This window comes from Leuciscus leuciscus, assembly GCF_965113295.1.
Source record: "Leuciscus leuciscus genome assembly, chromosome: 5".
In the NCBI taxonomy this organism is placed as follows: Eukaryota; Metazoa; Chordata; class Actinopteri; order Cypriniformes; family Leuciscidae; genus Leuciscus; species Leuciscus leuciscus.
Window position 1 is genome coordinate 13640256 of NC_138729.1, and position 21544 is coordinate 13661799.

Consider the following 21544-nt stretch of genomic DNA (forward strand, 5'->3'; position numbering starts at 1 on the left):
CCTAAATAAACTTTTACTCAATTTATTTGTAAAAATCTAGTAATCTGTAGCTTACTATTCGCATACTATGCCTTTGTTACTCAGAAAACCCAATTTAAGATAAATTGATTGGTTTGAGTACAGTTCTGTCAAGCAAAAAAATAAATAAAAAGCAACTGCAAATTTGACGCTTCAAAAAATTCAGAGATTGTCAAACTAATCCACATAAATTGAACGGTTTAGTAAAAAAATTCTGATGAGACACGATCGCTTTATATGATGAACATATGTAATGTAGACTTTTATTCACATTTAAAAATTGATCAGCAAACATAAACAGAAGCTCAATCGTACTTGCTTGACGTGCAAGAACAAACCTTATTGGTTCTTGTCAAGTCAAGTCACCTTCATTTATATAGCGCTTTTAACAATATAGATTGTTTCAAAGCAGCTTTACAGTGATATTACAGTAACAGAGATTGTTTTGGCTTTACAGCAGCTCTAGAATAAAGTTAATGTCCAGCTAAAGTTGGTTTTGATTGATTGAAACTTGTGGAAGTTAAAACGTGCTGCTTGACACACAGGATGAACCTTAGTGGAGTGGTTCTCACACATCAAGCAAGCATGCTTAAGCTTGAGTTTACTATAACTGATGTGTGTGCACTGATTAGTGTTTATATGTGAATAAAAACCTAAATTAAATCTGTTCATTCAATAAAGTGATCGATTTTCTTCTGAAAATTTGTACTAAACCGCTCAATTCATACGGATTAGTTTTACAATCTCTTTATGAACTTTTTGAAGCATCAAATGGAAGGACAATGGAAGGACAGAAATCTCTCAGACTTCTCTTAAATATCTTCATTTGTGTTTCGAATCTAACCCGAGAATTGTCACCACCTTTCTACTGGTGGTGTGTACTGCAAGTTCACTGTGTAGCTGTAAAAGTCATTAAACTAATATATATTAAATGAAATATAGAAATTTTCTGATTTCACCATCGGATGCATTAATTAATAAATCACAAAGAAAAAATATCTAAATGTTTATATTCTTTTGATATATAATCATTCCCAATTTGTTTTCTAAAATGGTGTATTTTGAGAGAGTTACATTACTGTATGTCAATTGCAATATAAGATAGTGTTACACATTTATTTAGTTTCATGTTAGCCGTTTTTAAAGGGGTGGTCAAATGCCCCTTTTTACAATATGTAAAATAAGTCTCTGTTGTCCCCAGAGTGTGTATGTGAAGTTTTAGCTCAAAATACCCCATAGATAATTTTTTACAGCATGTTTAAATTGTCCCTTTTTGAAGGTCAGTAAAAACGCGTTGTTTCATGTGTGTCCCTTTAAATGCAAATGAGCTGCTGCTTCTGGCACAGAGGGCGGAGCTTCAAGAGCTTATGTGTGTTAGCAGCTCCGATTACCTCACGCAGACAAGCACTAAAATGTCAGAAACTGTTCTGCCTTTTATGTTTAAACTGGAGTCGGACAATGATGGAGCGACTCAAGAAGAAGTGACAACATGTAGATTGCAACAGGACGTTTCTGAATGGTTGATGAATTTATGTTGCTGATGTGGAGTTAACTATCTTCAATTAGCATATTCTGTCATGATAATCTATAAAATCGCTTGTGTGGGAACTGTTGTAAGATGGCTACGAGTGACATGCTATTGCATTTGTGTTACGTACAGTATTGCATATGAAAAGATGAATGTGACAGCTTGAGCAGACTCACAAATGTGCTCTACTACAACAACTCTTCCTCTTCTCAACATGGACTGCGTGTTCCTGGGGGCGGGGTTTATGTAAATTTTGGGGTTAGTGATGTCACTAACCCAGGAGGAATGTTGTGTAGTCCCTACCAGCCGTTTGTTGTAGTCCTTAAATAAAACAATTTCTTTAAAAGCAAATATCTTCCTTTGCTTTGAACTTTGAGTGTTGTAACTTTGCAGACGTTGTTTATGCTCAAACAGCAACATTACACACTAAGGCGTGTGCCCACTGTCCAGTCGGTCCTGCAAAAATGACAAAATGACAGGATCAGGGAAACAAGTTGACTTCTGCCTTCCCGAACAGACTCGAAATCAACTGGACTGTCTGGGGATGTAGCCATTACTTTCCATGTCTATAACTTCCCTGGACAGCAGGTCCATGCTGCAGTTCAGGTGGCCGGGATCATGGACTGCCAAGGAGCCAGCGTACTCATGCAGCTGCAAGCCACGAAGACATGCGTCTGGCCAATCCACCATGCCCTGCGAGGCACATGGGCTTTTAGCCAAAGCTGAAGTGATCTCATATAAAGCAGGCCCAAGCGAAAAATGGTCGCAGCAGCTGCCATCACCCCCAATACCTTCTGAAAATTCTTCAGATTCAAAGACCTCTCTGGCTTGAACAAAGCGATTAGCCAGCACATCCTGAGAATGGGTCATGATTAACCAATCGTCCAAGTAATTCAGAATACAAATTCATTCCACTCAGTCAAATAAGGGATAAAACCGCATTCAAAACCACATGCCTATAGCCTTTCTCTATCATATTTGCCACCCAACTTGACCCAGCAGGCAGTGCACGGCACACATTCATGCAGCGCTAGTGGGGCTGCCCTGCTTCATGTTGAACTACTCCCAGAACTGTCTTACACGACACTTCACAAACAGCAGGCATTCGCCTCTGAAAGTAAGATAACATGACCACGTTTATTGTGTTTTGTCTATGTGCTCTGAGGTGCAAGTTATTTATTATATACGAAAATTATTATTTACAGTGGCTTCTCCAACTTTTCTTAGTGATATTTAGCACCAGTTTACCAGGAAGTGACAATTTTGTTCTCTTCAACTCATTGGATGGAAACGGTGCTTTATTTGCAAATGTTTTGAAGTGAGTAAAGTAAATTTTGCAACTTTGGATGGAAACATAGCTAATTTCAAATGGAGTGGGAAAGATATGCTCTGTGCTCAGCAGACCGCTGGCAGGTGCCGGAGGGCTGTTCGTACTGTGAGCTTGAAAAGACATGAGGCTTACAGTCTGCAAGACGCTGCTAGGGAGTGGGGCCTTGCTTATTCCATGTGAGAATGGAGGGGTGAAGGGAGGAAAAAAGCTCTGATATTGAGTTTTTTGTTTGTTTTTTGCATTCCTCAGGCAGCACAACATTAATACACTTTGCACTGTCACCTGCAACATGCAGGCAAACAGAAGAACAGCCTCTCAGATGAGCCGCTTTGAATTTTGGCTTGTCGCTCACACTAGGCAGCACTTTCCTCCTCACGCCAAATCTGTCAGGAGCATGGCAGGAGGTTTGCTGAGGCGTGGCCCTTGCCGCGAAGTGCTTAACTCACTTCGATCTCACCACCGGCTCAGACTCTTTCCCAGGGGCTGAGGAAGTGGCAGTGGCAGGTCTGTCATGTTGGTGAAAAGAGCATTGTCTTGAAGGTGAAAGATTCTAAGGCAATGATGGACCTAGTTAGAGTTGCAAGTAACATAAACTGTATGTCTCCTCCTCAGGTTTCATGGCTCCAGAACTACTACAGAAGAAAGAGTACGACTACACTGTAGACTACTTCACTCTTGGGGTCACTCTGTATGAGATGGTTGCTGCCAAGGGACCTTTCAGGTGTCGTGGAGAGCAGGTACACACTCATGCATACACTTTGGCTCTCTGTTAAGGGGCCTTCACACGGACAGCGATTTGCAGTGACGAAGCTGAAGTCATTGATTATCAGTGAGAGAAATTAAATTAAAGTAATTCGAAGTGAACTCAACTTAACACTGTTTTTTTCTGTATCATAGGTGGACAACAATGAAGTGACACGCCGCATTCTGAATGACCCTGTCTCATACCCCCCAACCTTCAGTCAGGAGCTCAAAGACCTCTGTGAAGGACTGATGGAGAAAGAACCAGACAAGAGACTTGGCTTTAAGAACAATGAATGCGCTGAGCTAAAGAACCAGTCCTTCTTTAAAGAGCTCAATTGGGGGAGACTAGAGGCTGGTATGGTCCATTAGAGTTATAATTAGTGAAGAATATGCATCATAAACCACTTAAGAAAAAGTACTATGGTATTAACAAGGTTTTTTAGACGTATTATTTAAAGTACCAATATGTGAGTGGTATATGAATAAAATCATTATGTATTATGGTAATCATAAAATCATATGATAAATATCAAATGACATCTTATACCATCACTGGACCATTGTACTTCAGTTTAAAGAAAATAGTATTTTTTCTTTCACACAGGTATGCTTCCTCCTCCTTTTGTTCCGGATCCTAAAATGGTCTATGCCAAGGACATTGATGATGTGGGAGCATTCAGCACTATCAAAGGTGTTGTGATCGACAACAAAGACAATGAATTCTATGGTGAGTTTGCAACTGGGAACGTACCAATTCCATGGCAGGATGAGATGATCGAGACAGGCGTGTATGGGGAGCTTAACATCTGGGGACAAAATGGAAAACTCCCGAATGATCTGGATCCCAGCTATGTGGAAGCGAAAGGAGGGGGGTGTGTGCTACTGTAAACTAGAAAGAAGCAAAACACAAAACGAAAAAAAGAAACTGATGGGTGCACAGGATATAATTCATGGTGAACAACAAAGGCATGAATTATGTAATCGAATAATGATTGTGTAACTCAAAAGGTCTTCACATATAGACCTGTACAGTGGGGAGAACAAGTATTTGATACACTGCCGATTTTGCAGGTCACTTAAAAAGCACTTCTAGTCTGTAATTTTTATCATAGGTACTCTTCAACTGTGAGTGACGGAATCTAAAACAAAAATCCAGAAAATCACATTGTATGATTTTTAAGTAATTAATTTGCATTTTATTGCATGACATAAGTATTTGATACATCAGAAAAGCAGAACTTGATTTGTGGTACAGAATGTGTTTGCAATTACAGAGATCATACGTTTCCTGTAGTTCTTGACCAGGTTTGTACACACTGCAGCAGGGATTTTGGCCCACTCCTCCATACAGACCTTCTCCAGATCCTCCAGGTTTCGGGGCTGTTGCTGGGCAATACGGACTTTCAGCTCCCTCCAAAGATTTTCTATTGGGTTCAGGTCTGGAGACTGGCTAGGCCACTCCAGGACCTTGAGATACTTCTTATGGAGCCACTCCTTAGTTGCCCTGGCTGTGTGTTTCGGGTCGTTGTCATGCTGGAAGACCCAGCCATGACCCATCTTCAATGCTCTTACTGAGGGAAGGAGGTTGTTGGCCAAGATCTCGCGATACATGGCCCCATCCATCCTCCCCTCAATACGGTGCAGTCGTCCTGTCCCCTTTGCAGAAAAGCATCCCCAAAGAATGATGTTTCCACCTCCATGCTTCACGGTTGGGACGGTGTTCTTGGGGTTGTACTCATCCTTCTTCTTCCTCCAAACACGGCGAGTGGAGTTTAGACCAAAAAGCTCTATTTTTGTCTCATCAGTCCACATGACCTTCTCCCATTCCTCCTCTGGATCATCCAGATGGTCATTGGCAAACTTCTGACGGGCCTGGACATGCGCTGGCTTGAGCAGGGGGACCTTGCGTGCGCTGCAGGATTTTAATCCATGAAGGCGTAGTGTGTTACTAATGGTTTTCTTTGAGACTGTGGTCCCAGCTCTCTTCAGATCATTGACCAGGTCCTGCTGTGTAGTTCTGGGCTGATCCCTCACCTTCCTCATGATCATTGATGCCCCATGAGGTGAGATCCTGCATGGTGCCCCAGACCGAGGGAGATTGACCGTCATCTTGAACTTCTTCCATTTTCGAATAATTGCGCCAACAGTTGTTGCCTTCTCACCAAGCTGCTTGCCTATTGTCCTGTAGCCCATCCCAGCCTTGTGCAGGTCTACAATTTGATCCCTGATGTCCTTACACAGCTCTCTGGTCTTGGCCATTGTGGAGAGGTTGGAGTCTGTTTGATTGAGTGTGTGGACAGGTGTCTTTTATACAGGTAACAAGTTCAAACAGGTGCAGTTAATACAGGTAATGAGTGGAGAACAGGAGGGCTTCTTAAAGAAAAACGAACAGGTCTGTGAGAGCCGGAATTCTTACTGGTTGGTAGGTGATCAAATACTTATGTCATGCAATAAAATGCAAATTAATTATTTAAAAATCACACAATGTGATTTTCTGCATTTTTGTTTTAGATTCCGTCTCTCACAGTTGAAGTGTATCTATGATAAAAATTACAGACCTCTACATGCTTTGTAAGTAGGAAAACCTGCAAAATCGGCAGTGTATCAAATACTTGTTCTCCCCACTGTACATGGACACATGAGATTGTTAAAACTATTACTAAACAGTAAGCAAATTACCACAAGTCTATTCACATATTGTAAAAATTCTGATTTATTTTCCTGATATAAGTAGCTCTGGTGGAAATGCAAAATTATTGTAATGTACATAATGTTATCTGTATTTGTATATTTACAGTTTCATGAGGGAATTTTTGGTCATGGAGGATGTTGCCATAAAAAGAGGAATTAAATCTAGTAAATGTAAAATGAAGGAACCGAAAAAGTAACACATATCAGCTTACGTGTCATAGAGGAAGTGAGATCCTTGTTTACTGTTATGGTTAAAAATATATATTTTTTAGACATTTCAAAAGATACCATGTTTACTGTTTGTCAATGAATAGATTCTTTGATTATATGATACATTTGGTTGTATAGCAGTGTCATTATAAACTTGACAATAACAATAAAATAATTGTATGTAGGAAAATAGAGTCTTGTACTTTTATGGTCAACTATTATGGTCAACAATCAGCTGCTTTGCTGAAATGTTGAACTGGGAGTTTTCAGTTAGTTTAAAGCTGAAGCAAGACATGGAAATTTGTGCACTTTTTGTGGTATTCAGTTTCCACAGGAACTGTCTTTGAATAGCTCAACAACATTTATATAATATAATATGCTCCAGCCCTCCCGTGACCCTACAGAGGATCAGCATTTTGGAGAATGGATGGATAATAATATAATATAATATAATATAATATAATATAATATAATGAAAATGGTGAACAAGTAACATATTTATTGTGAGGCAGGTTAGCAAAGGAAGTCTTGCTGGTTAAGTTAATTAAAAAGGGGACACCAGCATCCTATACAGGTAAAAACATCCTAAACATCAGCAGATAGCTTCCTCATGTAAGTCACAATGCTTGTAGAAATTAGAAACATTTATTTTGGATTATACATTTTAAAATAACTGCATCATCTTATGTCCTGGATCTACAGTATGTCACTATATAATGTACAACAGTCCATTTGGTGTGGTGACCTACTTCCCTCTTAGGCCATGTGAAATACCAAAATGACAACATCTGAAAGGAGAAGTAACCGTCATTAGCGACATTTATTAACAACACTTAGAGCAAGTTTGCTCACAAATTTAGATAACACACCAGCGGGAGATAAAACATTTCTTGACATATTGTGTATGGCAGCCCTGATTGCTCAATGAAAGGTAAACAAACTTATTTTCTTGTTTTAAAGATGTTGAACAAAGAGTGACAACACAGGCTTCACTGACCAAGAAGACTCTACATTTTTTATGCTGAATTCAGCAAAATAAGGGACGCCTAAGTTTACTTCACTATATTACAATTAAATCCTAATTTAATCATGACAAACTATATATCGTTGGAAAGGTCTAAGACTCCTTAATAGATATTTCAGCACTGTTTTTTGTTACAATTTATGCAGGAACAGTAATAGATGAATTTATGACAAGAGCGCACCTCAAAAAATCTACATCATAACAGGCGTTTCTGGTGTTTGTCACAAAAAGTCGACACACACACTTTTAATAATTGAAACTTTGGTTTTCATGCTGAAAGTTCTTAATAAAACATTTAATCTAGTATTTGTCAATAAAAAAATATAAAATAATATTATCCTCTAAAAAGTATAATATACATATTATCCTCTAAAATATAATATTATCTTTTTTTATTGCCTTTTTTTATTACATCACATATTTTAGTAGTTATCATAAATTAGGTATCATTTGAAAGCTTCACTGTAAAAAATTTCTAACCCTCCCAAATCAAAAATTTCAAGTGACCGATAACATCTACATTTTTCAATTGGCCCAAGTGAAATTCTTGTTGCAATAGTCTGTTAACATTGGCTCAATGAGAAATAATACGTCAGACTAATTGAAAAATTTAGATGTTATCGGTCACTTGAAATTTTTTACTTGGGGATGTAATTTTTTTTTTACAGTGTTACGATCTCAGAATTCATCCTGTGAAAACTGTTTTGAAATTGGACATTGTGTTACCATAGAAACGGTACTCTAAATTATTTTATCAGGCTCCTCCCCTTTTGGGCGTCATCATATTTCATAATTTATGATCAAAATATTTTCTAATCTTGACAAAACACATATTGTCAGACAGGTCTGAGTCTCAATGTTCCATATTTTGTGACAGAAGTGATATTTGGACAGAAATGTATTAATTTGTTATGGTAGAATGCATACAGTTAAATTCAATGGAATTCAATGACACCCGGTGGCTATTTTTGGTAATACGCCTAAACAAAATCTCATGGGAACTTCAATTTTTGTGATATCAACTTCAAATTTGGAACACAACTTGGTTAGATATATGGCTTTGATTTTATAGTAATTTTTTTGTAAAACATATTTTGTAAAATATATATTTTATATAAAAGAAAAATATCAAATAAATTATATTTGATTTAATGTAAATTTAAACTTCCATAACTTTTTCATACTTTAATTTTTTGAAGTGCTTTCACTTCAGCAATAATCTGCTATTTTTTCCCTTTAAAACAAGACCAAACTTGGGTCTATACTCCAAAGCATTCTTGAATTACAACCATTTAAGCTTGAATAGTGCATTTTAATGTCCATTCTCAAAAAGGGGGGTGACAGTTAAGGGGTTAATAGTGTGTAATATTGTGCAGTAGTCCATTATTATGGATTTTAATGTGTGAATCTTGCTCATTTGGACACGAAATTTATTTTAGAGAACCAAATGGATAAATCAATCTGTAAACCATCCAGTGGAAAACCTACCATTCCACAGAAACCCAAACTTCCACCAAAACCAAACATTAATGCTTTACACCAGTCAAGACTCGTTGGTTCATCTTGCAGAGTGGCTCAGGGTTTGCTTAACTTTGAACCAGGAAAAGGCAAGCAAACAGCAATAAACTTCAACAGTAAAGAAAGAAGATACTCTGAAGATATGAGCCAAAATAGAAGGGCTTTGATGGTTGAAGCTAGATGTCCAACCAGGATAGAGGACCAGGATATATCTTCATTCTCAAGACCTAATAAAAGTGGATGTAGAATATGGGATAAAAAACAGATCCTGGAAAAAAATTGTCAGCTGGCAGTAGATGATGTGGATGTGGGTCGATCAGGTAATTAATTTTTTTAATATGAATCTGTGTGTGCTTTATATTGTATGTGATGTAGGTTTAGAGTAATTCAATTAAAACAGTTGAATAAGGTATAGAAGTAGGCTATTATTTGAAGCCAACATAAATACAAGGAGTACATTTAACAACTTGACACTTTCCTTGAAGATTTCCTTTCCTCTATTATGTAAACCTCTACAGTATTTGTCATTGATGTAAATGCAGGTAACTTGCAAGGAGGATAAACATATTATATGCAGTGCATTACTAGCTGTTGAGAGCATGAAACCATTGAGATTCAAGAGACATTTCAATGTTAAATGTTCAAATTTTGCCTACATTTTTTATGTTACCGTTTTTGGTAACACTTTTTATAAAGACCATGCTTATAATGAATTATAGCTCCATTTATACTTATTTATATCTAATATTAATAAGTAATATTAGTATTACAATTTTATAAATATACATAAAGACTCATTAAGACCTATACTGTATTATAAGAACCGTTATAGTTACATTTATATTATTTGTATAATTAAGCCATGCATTTGCTTTTTCAATGTGCATGCTCATAATACACTGATAACAATAATTCACAGATTTTTAAGTATTAATTAGTCAGTCATATGGTCCCTATTGAAAAATCAATATACAAAAATGTATTTGAAAAACATTTATTTTATGTTTAGTATATGACAAATACATTTACATATTTATGTACTTATTATAAACACCGTGCAATTGTACTTTTAGTATGCTAAATTGGTACACTTAAAGTCTGCTAAATTGGAACAAGTCATTTTAGTACTTAATGCAGTTTAGTTATCCATAAATAATGCAGAGGTCCAACTAAAGATACACTTATGTTTGCTTGCTAAAGTGGAACTATTGCAAGTATACTTTAGGTACATCTTAAATATCTTGCATGTAAAGACTGATTTTATTATACAAAAAACGTAGTATCCGTACTAATATTGGCATTAAAACCTGTTAACCCTCGGCCAGTGCGTCGGCGCACTGAAGCGTTTTTTTATTTATTTAGTTCAAAGTTACTATCAGATTAAATGTTATACTTTGACAAACTATACATCATTAAAAAGATATAAGACTCAAGTTTCAGTATTTGACCACTATTGTATTCTGAGAAACTTATAGTGTGTCAGGAGTTATGAAATGAAAAAATGCGTTGATCCCTTTAATATGAATTATGAGCGTCAGTTGGTCCATTCATAAAAAAACACAATAGGTTACTGTCGTAACCCCGGTTCTCTGAAACATCGAGTGGAGAGATCCACCTATGGGAAGGGCATCCGTACCTGACCTCTGCAGAAGCATCCAATTGCACCAAGTCTGGCTAGACAGACAGAAGCGCGCAGCCAATGCCAGGTAAGGCCACACCCCCTTACCTAAGGCATATAGCTGTCAGGCGCGCTGCTATTCCTCAGTAAGTATATTCGCTTCTTGTGCGGCAAGCGGGGCGAAGCTGGTGGATCTCTCCACTCGATGTTTCAGAGAACCGGGGTTACGACAGTAACCTATTGTTCTCTTTCATCATCTCGTTTCGAGATCCACCTATGGGAGAGACATGGACAGCTCCCCGATTGCCCAATACACTCACAGTGAGGTTCTGAAAGCCAGAGAAGGACGGTCACCTCAGAGAGGCGGTGCCTGACACGTCCCACAAACATGACCCTGCAAGGGTGATGCCACGCTAAACTGCTGTGGACAAGCAGGGCATGAAACATGCATGAGACCCATACATGATAATGGCCCCCGCACCACCAATGCACATAGCTAAACCCAAGAAGGAATGCGAATGCTTGGTGACAGGAATGAACATGGCCAGCCGGCCCATTCACTCTTCGTTGGTTAACCCAACGGGGCTGTGGGAAAGGGCTAAGGTCCCTACCCCTAGGACCGAGTGTGCCACCGAGGTTCTGGTGACATCCAACCGGTAGTAACGCTCAAAGGTATGAGGAGAGGCCCAGCTGGCCGCGGAGCAGATGTCTTGCAGTGGCACTCCCCTGAACAAAGCCCAAGAGGCGGCTAAGCCCCTTGTAGAATGAGCTCTGATGCCCCCTGGGGGCTGGACTCCCTTTGCTTCATAAGCCATAGTATAGCGTCCACAAGCCAATGTGAGAGGCATTGCTTTGAAATGGGACTCCCCTTGTGCGGGGGAGCCCTTGAAACAAAGAGCTGGTCGCTCTTGCGGAAAGCACTGGTCCTGGTCATACATGCTTGCAGAGCGCGACCGGGACACAGAGCATTCAGCCCCTGATCCTCCGAGGAGGCAAAGGGTGGAGGGTGAAAAGCGGATAGCTCCAAAACCTCCGAAGTGAACACAGCGAAGCATTTCGGCATGAAGGCCGGGTTAGGCTTAAGGGAAACCTTATCTCCACTTAGGGAGAATTTGGCGCACGAGGGTTGAACCGAGAGTGCATGTAGCTCACTGACCCGTTTAGCAGATGCCAAGGCCGAGAGCAAAGCTGTCTTGAGGGACAGCAGCTTAAGGGAAATACTTCCCAGAGGCTCAAAAGGATAAAGAGACCGCGCTTCCAGCACCATGGAGAGGTCCTACCCTGGAACAGATCTCCTGATGACCGGCAAAGAGCGGCGTGCACCCTTCATAAAACTGCGGGTTAGAGGGTGCTGCCTGACGGTGGAGCCCTCAAAACCCACATGACAGGCTGAAAACGCAGCCAGGTAGACCTTAATGGTGGAAAAAGACCTGCCTCTTTCCATGAGGTCTTGCAGGAAACACAAAATATCAGGCACCGAGCACTGATAAGATGTGAGACCACGCCCATCACACCACCCTTCGAACACTTGCCACTTCCAGCCATATAGGGATCGTGTGGAAACGGCCCTGGCATTCTGAGTAGTGGCGATTACACGCGGCGGGAGCCCCAGTGCATTTAGGTTCGTCCTCTCACAGGCCAGGCCCAGAGAGTCACCCTGTCCGGGTGGGGGTGGTAAATCTCCCCGTTGGCTTGGGACAGTATGTCCGTGCGAGGGGGAAGGCGCCATGGCTCGGCGTACAACAGAGGGATTATCTCTGCCAGCCACGGGGCTTTGAGCCACCTGGGTGCTATCAGAATGAGAGACAGGCCGTGCTCTCTCACCCTGGCCAGTGTGAAAATATCAGGCACAGGGGAGGAAAAGCATACAGCAGCACTTTGGGCCATGGGTGGGCCAGTGCGTCTGCCCTGAGGGGCGCGTCCACGTCCCTTAGTCGAGAAGAACATAGGACAATGGTGGTTTTCGCGCGAGGCGAAAAGATCTACGGCTGCCTGTCTAAATCTCATCCATAACATCTCCACTATCTGCGGGTGAAGACGCCAATCCCCTTAGATTGGGTTTCCCCTCGATAGCAGATCCGCGCCTCTGTTCAGAATGCTCGAACATGAGTCACGCGTAATGACAGAAAAACCCGTCTGCTCCACACCAACAGCCTGTAAGCTAGAGCGTGGAGTTTCGACGAGCGCATGCCGCCCTGACGGTTGATATAAGCCACTGCCGTGGTATTATCGCACCGTACTAGAACGGGATGTCCCTGCAGGCGAGGCAGAAAATGATTCAGAGCTTTCCAAATGGTAAAAGCTCTAAATAGTTAATGTGCGCTGAACGTAGTCTGCTCAGCCACAGACCGTTCACCATTCTGCCTTCCTGGGTGGTTCCCCAGCCTGTTAAGGACGCATCTGTCGTCACAACTTTCCGCATCGTAACCGTCCCAAGGGGGTTCCCCGAGCGTAAAGTTCTCGCTCTCCCAATGGCGCAGGGCCGCCGAGCAGGCGCGCGTCACTGTTACCGAGCGGCAGAGATCGCGAATCGGGCTGAAATGTAGTGACAAAACCCATTTCGTGAACGCTCTCATTCTCAGGAGACCCAACGGCACAACTTGGATAGATGAAGCCATGAGACCCTGCAGCCTGAGGCATGTGCGATACTGTACTCTCGCCCCTTCTCTGAACTGAGACAGACAGTTCATCAGAGAGCGAACGCGCTCTTGAGAGAGACACACTCGCAAGGAGACTGAGTTCAATTCTAAGCCCAGGAAAAAGACATTCTGACTGGGAGTGTGGGATGTGATGTGCGCGAGCACCCGGCCGGTGTCCAGCGACACCTTCTCCTTCGATTTGGCTATGATGAACCAATCGTATATGTAATTCAGAATTCTCAGCCCTGATAGTCTCAGGGGCGCCACGCCCGCCTCCGCACACAGACAGAAAGTTCGGGGACTCAAATTTCGCCCGAACGGAAGAACTGTGAATTCGTAACAAATGCCTTGGTAGGCGAGACGAAGATATTTCCTGTGTGGAGGGTAGATACTTATGTGAAAGAAAGCATCTTTCAGATCGACTGATGTGAACCAGTCGTTCTGCTTTATGGCACGGGTGAGAGAGCCTTGTGTCACATTCTGAAATTGTATTTCCTCAAATGTTTGTTCAACATTCGAAGGTCCATATAGGGCGGGGGGCACCACGCCTTTTGGAAACATAAAAATACCAGGAATAAAAACCATGGTTTATAAGATCCATCTGAATCGCTCCCTTGTTAAGAATGTGTCAGAATGTGTGAGGCATTTTCTTCTGTGTAAGAAGAGAGAACGCCGTTGAAAAGTGGAGGTTTTATTGCAAACTGCAGCCTGTAACCCTAGGTTACGGTACGCAAAACCCACTCGGGCGCTGAAATGGCTTGCCAAGCCGCTTCGTGACTCGAGAGCGCCCCCGCTCGGGCCGGAGCGGGGGTGTATGGGCCCAGGTGGTTCATTCGTGATGCAAAGGCGCCATCTAGTGGGCACACTAGAGGCGACATGCAGGGGTTCGGAGGGATTTCCTCCCTCTGCAGTGAGAAGTTTTCTCTGTGGAGAGAGGTCTTCTCTCCAAAACAAATTCATTTGATTCGTAACTTTGTGTGTTTTGTGTTGGGCAAACACTGGGGCCGGAGCCTTTATTGACAGAGTGAGGGGAACATAGTGTGGTGTCCACTGTGCTAAACTTTCCCTCACAAGGCCTGAAAGTGGGCGGAAAACACACATATCTCCTGAACACATGAACTGGGCAGTCTTAAGTGCAGGCAGAAAAATAATATCCGCGGAGAGAGATATTCTCTCTGTAACGGATTTATTTAATTTGTATGTTTTAAAGTGTTATTTAGTTATGTGTGTGTTTGTGTTGGGGAACACAGGGGCCTAAGCCTTCCACACACAACGTCCACTAAAAACACACTGCAGGCATAAAAATAATATCCACGGAGAGAGATACTCTCTCTGTAACGGATTTATTTAATTCGTTTGTTTTAAAGTGTTATTTAGTTATGTGTGTGTTTTGTGTTGGGGAACACAGGGGCCGAAGCCTTCCACACACAACGTCCACTAAAAACACATGGCTGGGCAGCCGCAACTGAGCTGTGTGAGCCCAGCTAGTTGATTTGTGAGGCAATGGAGCCCTCTTGTGGACGGACTCAGGGCGACATGCATGGGATCAGAGAGATTGGCTCTCTATGTTGGCAGATATATAAATCTGCACGAATTCATTTGATTCGTTTGTTAAATGTGTTGTTTAGTAATGTGTGTGTTTTGTGTTGGGAAAAACTGGGGCCGAAGCCTTTAATAACTGGGTGAGGGGAACCAAGTGCGTGCAGTGTGGTAACACTGCTACGTACTTTTCCTCACGACAGCCCCGCTTGGGGGGGGGGGGGGGGGGGGGGGGGGGGTTACACACACACAACGTCCACTAAACGTCCTCGTGGCCCGTGAACGCGGGCTCGATACTCCCAACGGTCGAACAACAGGCAGGCCGCTTGCGTTCGGGGCATAAATTGAAAGCCTCAACACGTAATCGTAACACATCAAGGCCCGTGAGACCGTGTTAACAGTCTAGCGGGACGCTCCAGTTTTAAGAGTTGTTTCCTCAGACTGGGCGGTGGTCTCAGCGCTTACCCGTCGTAAATATTCCTATCCTGGTCGGTGGCGCTCTGTGGAGCTGGCCACACAATGTTGAGACGAACGGCCGCTCGCTCACAAACTTCCAGGAGGATGGACTGAGGCAAAGCCGCGTGAGCGCTAGCCTAGGGAACGCTAAAAGGACCGCGTCATCCCCGTCGCCGGAACCGGCCGGTTCGTCAACGAGAGTGAGGTTTTCCCGCGAAGATGTCCTCTTCAGGTAATGCGGATTGGGCTGATGTCAGCTCAAATATTTAGAGAGGTGGCGCTCCGGGAGTCCCCCGGTAGTGCGTCATCATCACCGTGTCCCCCATCCGAGTCAGAAAGGCCGAGCACGGCGCGCTGGGTCGTGCAACTAAAAGCCGGCTTAGTAAAAAGCTACATGTGCAGCAATTACAATGACCACAATTCTCCGGGTTCTCCAAAGCTTCTTGAGCGTGTTAAGCTCAAGCAAACAGCGCAGAACGAGAGGGTCCTTAGCGGCGATTAGAGCACCACACGCGGCCGGGCAGGCTCGTCGTGATAGGCTGTTCCCCGGAGAAGCGGCTGTTTAGACGGTCACATAGCCATGGGTGGGCTAGCGGTGAAGAACTCGGAAAAATCCGTGGCGGGCAGCCATGTAAGGAGGAGCAGGTGAAGGACAGCGAGAGCGCGGGCGGCTCCGGATGCAAAAAACACAGCGGATAGGCTGAAGAAACGACTGTCACTCACGTCTGGCGGAGGCTGATCTGGCGATATGTCCTCCTGAAGACTCGAAAGTGAGCAGCGTAACGTTAATCCAACCGAACTGTGTCAGTGCAGAGATCGCGAGAAGCGAATGTCAACTGAGGAATAGCAGCGCGCCTGACAGCTATATGCCTTAGGTAAGGGGGTGTGGCCTTACCTGGCATTGGCTGCGCGCTTCTGTCTATCTAGCCAGACTTGGTGCAATTGGATGCTTCTGCAGAGGTCAGGTACGGATGCCCTTCCCATAGGTGGATCTCGAAACGAGATGATGAAAGAGAACTCCGTGCTGTCGTCATGACAGTGCTTCACAAAACAACGTCCCTCAGGGCTTTTAGCTCAAAAAGGTGCAGACTTGGAGAAATATTGATATATTCTCATAGATTCACATCATATTTCTATAGACAGGAATAATATTTATTGAATTTATACCCAAATGCGTCGATGTAATCATTATGAGCGCTTCTTACTGAGATGTGCTGTGTTTTCAATTCATACCAATAGCCTGAGGGCGCTATATGCACAAAAATACTCCATATATGGAACACGAAGAAGAGCCATAATCATGTGACCTTCAAGGACGTCACTGACACTGATAGCAGCTACACACAAAGCTAACACAGAGATCGCTGTAATATGCAGATACAGACGTTTTGAAAACAATAAACATAATTGCAATGATATGTGATTTGCCTGTGTTCTTCAAGCAATGCCAGGTATTTTTATAATAATAGATTATATTTATAATGTAATGCTAATCGATATAGACTTTATCATTGTACATAATTCTATAAATAATATATTTTCTGTCAGATTTTTTTTTTATCTGAAGCCAAATTAGATCACAGAAGATTATTTAAAACCCTCCACTTGCGTTATAAAGTACGTTTGGAGCACAAACATGGTTTTAATCTCATAAATGGTCGTGTATTGATGGTGTGCTAAGCTAACATGCTAGCTAGGCCCAAAATAAAGTAATTTGACATGATCTTGAAAAACATTTAACTAAATACAGAGTTTTAGACTTATCATTTTCAGATTTTAAATATAACATGGTCACACATATGGCTTTAGCTGCAGTGCATTTCTAGATTGCTACAGTGCCCACTTCAATTTTATTTTCATGAATATGTTTCATAAAAATAAATTTCTAATAACTTTACAAAACTTTGAAGCTATTTAAAAAATGTTTTTTTCATTATGACAATAATTAATCTACATTTACAATAAACTACCTGGTGTCAGCTTTCAAATGAGATCATACTTGTGCTTTTAGTGCAAAGGGTTCATGAACTGGGGGGCAATATTAGGGTCAATATTAACCCTAAATGCTAGTAATATTACATACTAGTAAAACACTGCAACAGAGTATTTTTTAAAGAATAATTCCAAACCGCTATAAGCAATACTATGCATATGGCTGAGATACAGATTTTAACACATCAAAATTAGTATTCATGACATCTAATGCAAACATTAGCCATTAAAGACATAATTGATAACTAATTGGAACAGCAAAGTGTCTCTGGAACTATTTTATATTTGATCATTAATAAATCAGTGTATAATGGATTATAAGCATGCACATTGATAAAGCAAATGCATAACTTATAAGTAATTATATTTTATAGATTTTTTAAAAATATTTTTATAGAATAGAAATTTACTTATAGTATATATGGGGTTATAATTCATTATAAGCATAGGCTTCATAGAAAGTGTTACTTTTTTTTTTACAATGTAAAATATAGGTATTAAAGCAAAACCAACTTAGGACCACTGGCTTAGAGCATTGTAGAAGGCAACTGTTATGCAAGTCTGCGCTACAGAACTCGCTTTGGATAACCCATCATTCACAAAGATCACAAATCCCCAGTCCCTTAAATTAAATATTTGGCTAATCTGTTAATGTTCTCACAAACCAATAAGAATATACATTATAAAATTTTTAATAGCCTATTATTTTACCAGTAAAAAATAATAAATATAATAAAATAATCTGATTCTGTCTGGGCCTGTTAATAAGCTTAATAAAGCACCTGACCACCCTTCATTCCCTCAGCTCCTGATGGCAGTGAAATGAATAACTCTGTGAGTGGCACTATAGAACATCATCATGGCTCCACTGCACCACCAAAAACCTCAGAGGAGAAACACTGTCATTGCATCTGCCACCTTCAAAGGCCTGGTATGAAACTGGTCTGGGTACCTCTACAGGATACTGTAATTGAATCAAAGGAAATCAAGAGAAATGAGTTTCTAAAAAAGGAGGATGTTTTACACTTAACCAGCAATGAAGTCAGTAGGCCACAAAATAGCCCATCTTGCCATACAAAACCCCAAGTATTGCCTCCGTGTGTAAATTGCCAAAGCTTTCTGCTTCACCACAGCCCTCACAAATTAGCAGGAAAAGGGTTTGTATATGCTGATGAGTCATTTCAAAACCACTCAAAACCCCCTGTACCACCAAGGACTTATCAGTCCTCTGATTATCAAAATAGCCAACAATATACACAGCTTGACCACACTGATGCTCATATATACTTGGATCTTTTGCCATCAAACGACAATAAAGTTACTGCTCCAGCTGTCCCCCCTCGTCCTCCCCCAAGACTTCCTCGGCACCCTCCACTACAGCAAAAGACAGAGAGGCGGACTTCTCAGCCAGCATTGGCCTGTGTGGTCTCTCTTCGAGGAGGCGGTCTACCTATCAGAAACACCAGCAATTGTGAGCGTGGAAGATTGTCACGCCCTATGCCTGTGCTAAACCCATCAGGTGAGCACAGAAGTTTTATTAGAGAAAAAGTGTGCATGACTTTAATATTTACTGTCCACTTTTAATGGCTAAGATTTTGCCAAGAATGACATCTTCTTGAATTAATGTGTTGATCCTGGAACAACATTCTTGTCAAATAAACATAGTCTCAAACCTGTTCGTAATCCCAAACATTAAGTATGGTAACATTGTCCAAGCCCCTAAAACCAGCCTAGACCCTACCCTAATTGCTCCAGGAATATGTCCTTCTTGTTGAAATCATTGTGGACATCAAGATATGCTATCAGTTACTCTATTTATTTATTATTATTTTTCAAATATCTGCTTTTAAATGCTTTATTCATTACTCAAAAATGAAACAGATATATGTCTAGATTTCTGGAAAGCGTTTTTTTTTTTTTTTTTTTTTTTTTAGGTGAGAGCTATGAAAATGGGAATTTGGAAGACTGGGAGTCTATTGACACAAAAGAGTAAGTTTACAGTTCTCAAAAGTGTGCAAATTATTTTTGTGGGCTCAGTAGGCCGTTAAAAGTTGTGTCTTTCTTTTGCATAGACAAGAGAGTAAGTAAAACACTAAAGGTTTTTGATATTGTGTGAAAATAATGAAATGATAATGAACAGTACCTTACTAATCTTTTGTTGGTGTACTGTCAGATATTGTTGTTACCCCCTCTTGTGAACAGGACTTCTGTTTTTGACTATTTTTAGTGCACTTTGCAAACTAACTTTTGTTGTTATTTAAATGTGATACACATAAATGTAAGAGATAAATAACACACACACACACACACACACACACACACACACACACACACACACACACACACACACACACACACACACACACACACTTTTTATTCTGACTTGCTTTAATACACCATCTTTCAATTAATATTCTATGAGTTTAATTTACACATCCTCTTTCCCTGAAATAAAAACCTGACATATCCAACTTTTACGGATTTGAAAAAGAGAGATTTAATTTCTGACTCACTGCTAGCTGGAAAGTCTGGTCAAAGTGAAAGTACGAGGTGGTGAAAATGACCTTTTTTGTCTCCCAGGTTTGTTGTAAGTTTAGGCATCTTTTTTGATGAGAAATTACATTTAAAAAAGAACACTCTTTGTCATTTGGCCTTTATGATCTGTGACTGATACTAGTTTGAGCCCAGTAATGTGTGGCCAGGTTAAATAGTTGTAGGTCTATTGCAGGCTGTGTGACAAAACAGAAAGCCCACGGAGGATCTCCAGTGACTGGGAGCCAAACAGTGACTATGGTGAGATACCTAAATGACTGTATACATAAGACACACAAACAAACACACACGCACACACGCACACACACACACACGATTTAGCTATATTCGTGGGGACTCTCCTTATAAGATATAATGATTTTTATACTGTAGTAACTGTACACATACACACGATCCCCTCCCTATAGTGAAAAATAAATATGCTACAATATATTTGAAATACATTTATTTTATTCTAAGTACACTATACATATTACGCACTAAATACCCTGCAATTAGCCTGGAAATCCAGACCCAAATCCGAAAGATTAAGGGTCTGGCATTGAGTAATGAAAATCGCCCAACTCAAGGGGCGGCACCAAGCATGCATTTGCAAATCTCACTGCACGCAATTGGATAACACTACAACCAATCACTGTCGTGATTGCGCTGTCACTAGCGCTGTCGTCATCTGTTTAGCTCGCCTCTGGCCTGCCTATATCAGATACACCGATGTGATTGGTGCAGCTCGGCTACAAGGGCATAGTTAATGAGCATCATTACTCAATGGCAGAGTGACTCGCTGAGCAAATTCTGATTGTGCTCTCGTGAGAACTTTTGGTGAACTAAATTGGTATACTTAAAGTCTGCTAAATTGGAACAACTAATTTTGTACTTAATGTACTTTAGTTATCCAGAAATAGTGCTAAGGTCCAACTAAAGAAATACTTAAGTATATTTGATTGTGCTTAAATGGAACTATTGCAAGTATACTTTAGGTACACTTTAAATATCTTGCATTTAAAGAATGATATTATACAGAGATCATACTATCCTCACTAATAGTGATTTTAGAATCTAAAATGAAGACATTTTAGGCTTAATATTAAAGGGATACTTCACCAATTAGCATTAAGTTGTTGTCTTTCATCCACATGAGCCAAAAGGACATTTTCTGGCTTTTCTCAGTCTAGAAGGCACCAACTTCTAGAATAATTTCACATTTCTACTACATAAATGACCCAATTTAAATACACATTCATCTTTCCAGCGGTGAAATATCCCTTTAAGAAATGTGCATTGTGCAATAAAGAAGTACTCCAAATACACACACACACACACACACACACACACACATACACATACACATACACATACACATACACATACACGCACACACGCACACACACAATGTTGGGTTTCCATGTTTTTATGGGGACATTCCATTGACATATATCCCCTAACTTTAACCCTACCCCTACCTCTAAACCTACTCATTACAGAAAACTCTGTTTTCCTCATGGGGACCAAAAAACGTCCCTACAAGGAAAAGGATTTTCAGATATTGAGGGGACATTTTGTCTGAAAGGGTTTACCAGAAAAATATTTTAATCTTAAAGCAAGAGTTAGTGGTTTTCTGGTTTATTTAATATGATGGTATTGGAGCAGGATTTATCGTTCACTGGATAAGGTGCAATAATGATTC

General features: G+C 40.9%; 2 protein-coding genes across 5 annotated transcripts in view; both read left to right on the forward strand.

Moving 5' to 3' along the window:
- The window catches only part of grk1b (G protein-coupled receptor kinase 1 b), a 47702-nt gene extending 43179 nt beyond the window's left edge, over positions 1-4523 (forward strand). The window contains exons 6-8 of the mRNA XM_082171455.1: positions 3489-3613; positions 3774-3975; positions 4225-4523. Coding sequence (XP_082027581.1) covers positions 3489-3613; positions 3774-3975; positions 4225-4508 — 611 coding nt within the window. The 3' untranslated portion in view covers positions 4509-4523. The remainder of the gene's footprint in view (positions 1-3488; positions 3614-3773; positions 3976-4224) is intronic.
- Positions 4524-7315: 2792 nt separating this feature from the next.
- arhgef15a (Rho guanine nucleotide exchange factor (GEF) 15) overlaps positions 7316-21544 on the forward strand; it is a 78730-nt gene continuing 64501 nt past the window's right edge. For 2 of the 4 annotated variants that reach the window (XM_082171401.1, XM_082171402.1), the window contains exons 1-5: positions 7316-7452; positions 8985-9383; positions 18113-18826; positions 19242-19296; positions 20036-20100. In XM_082171401.1, coding sequence (XP_082027527.1) covers positions 7446-7452; positions 8985-9383; positions 18113-18826; positions 19242-19296; positions 20036-20100 — 1240 coding nt within the window. In that variant the 5' untranslated portion in view covers positions 7316-7445. The remainder of the gene's footprint in view (positions 7453-8984; positions 9384-18112; positions 18827-19241; positions 19297-20035; positions 20101-21544) is intronic. The other 2 variants (XM_082171403.1, XM_082171404.1) reach the window with 2 other exon arrangements.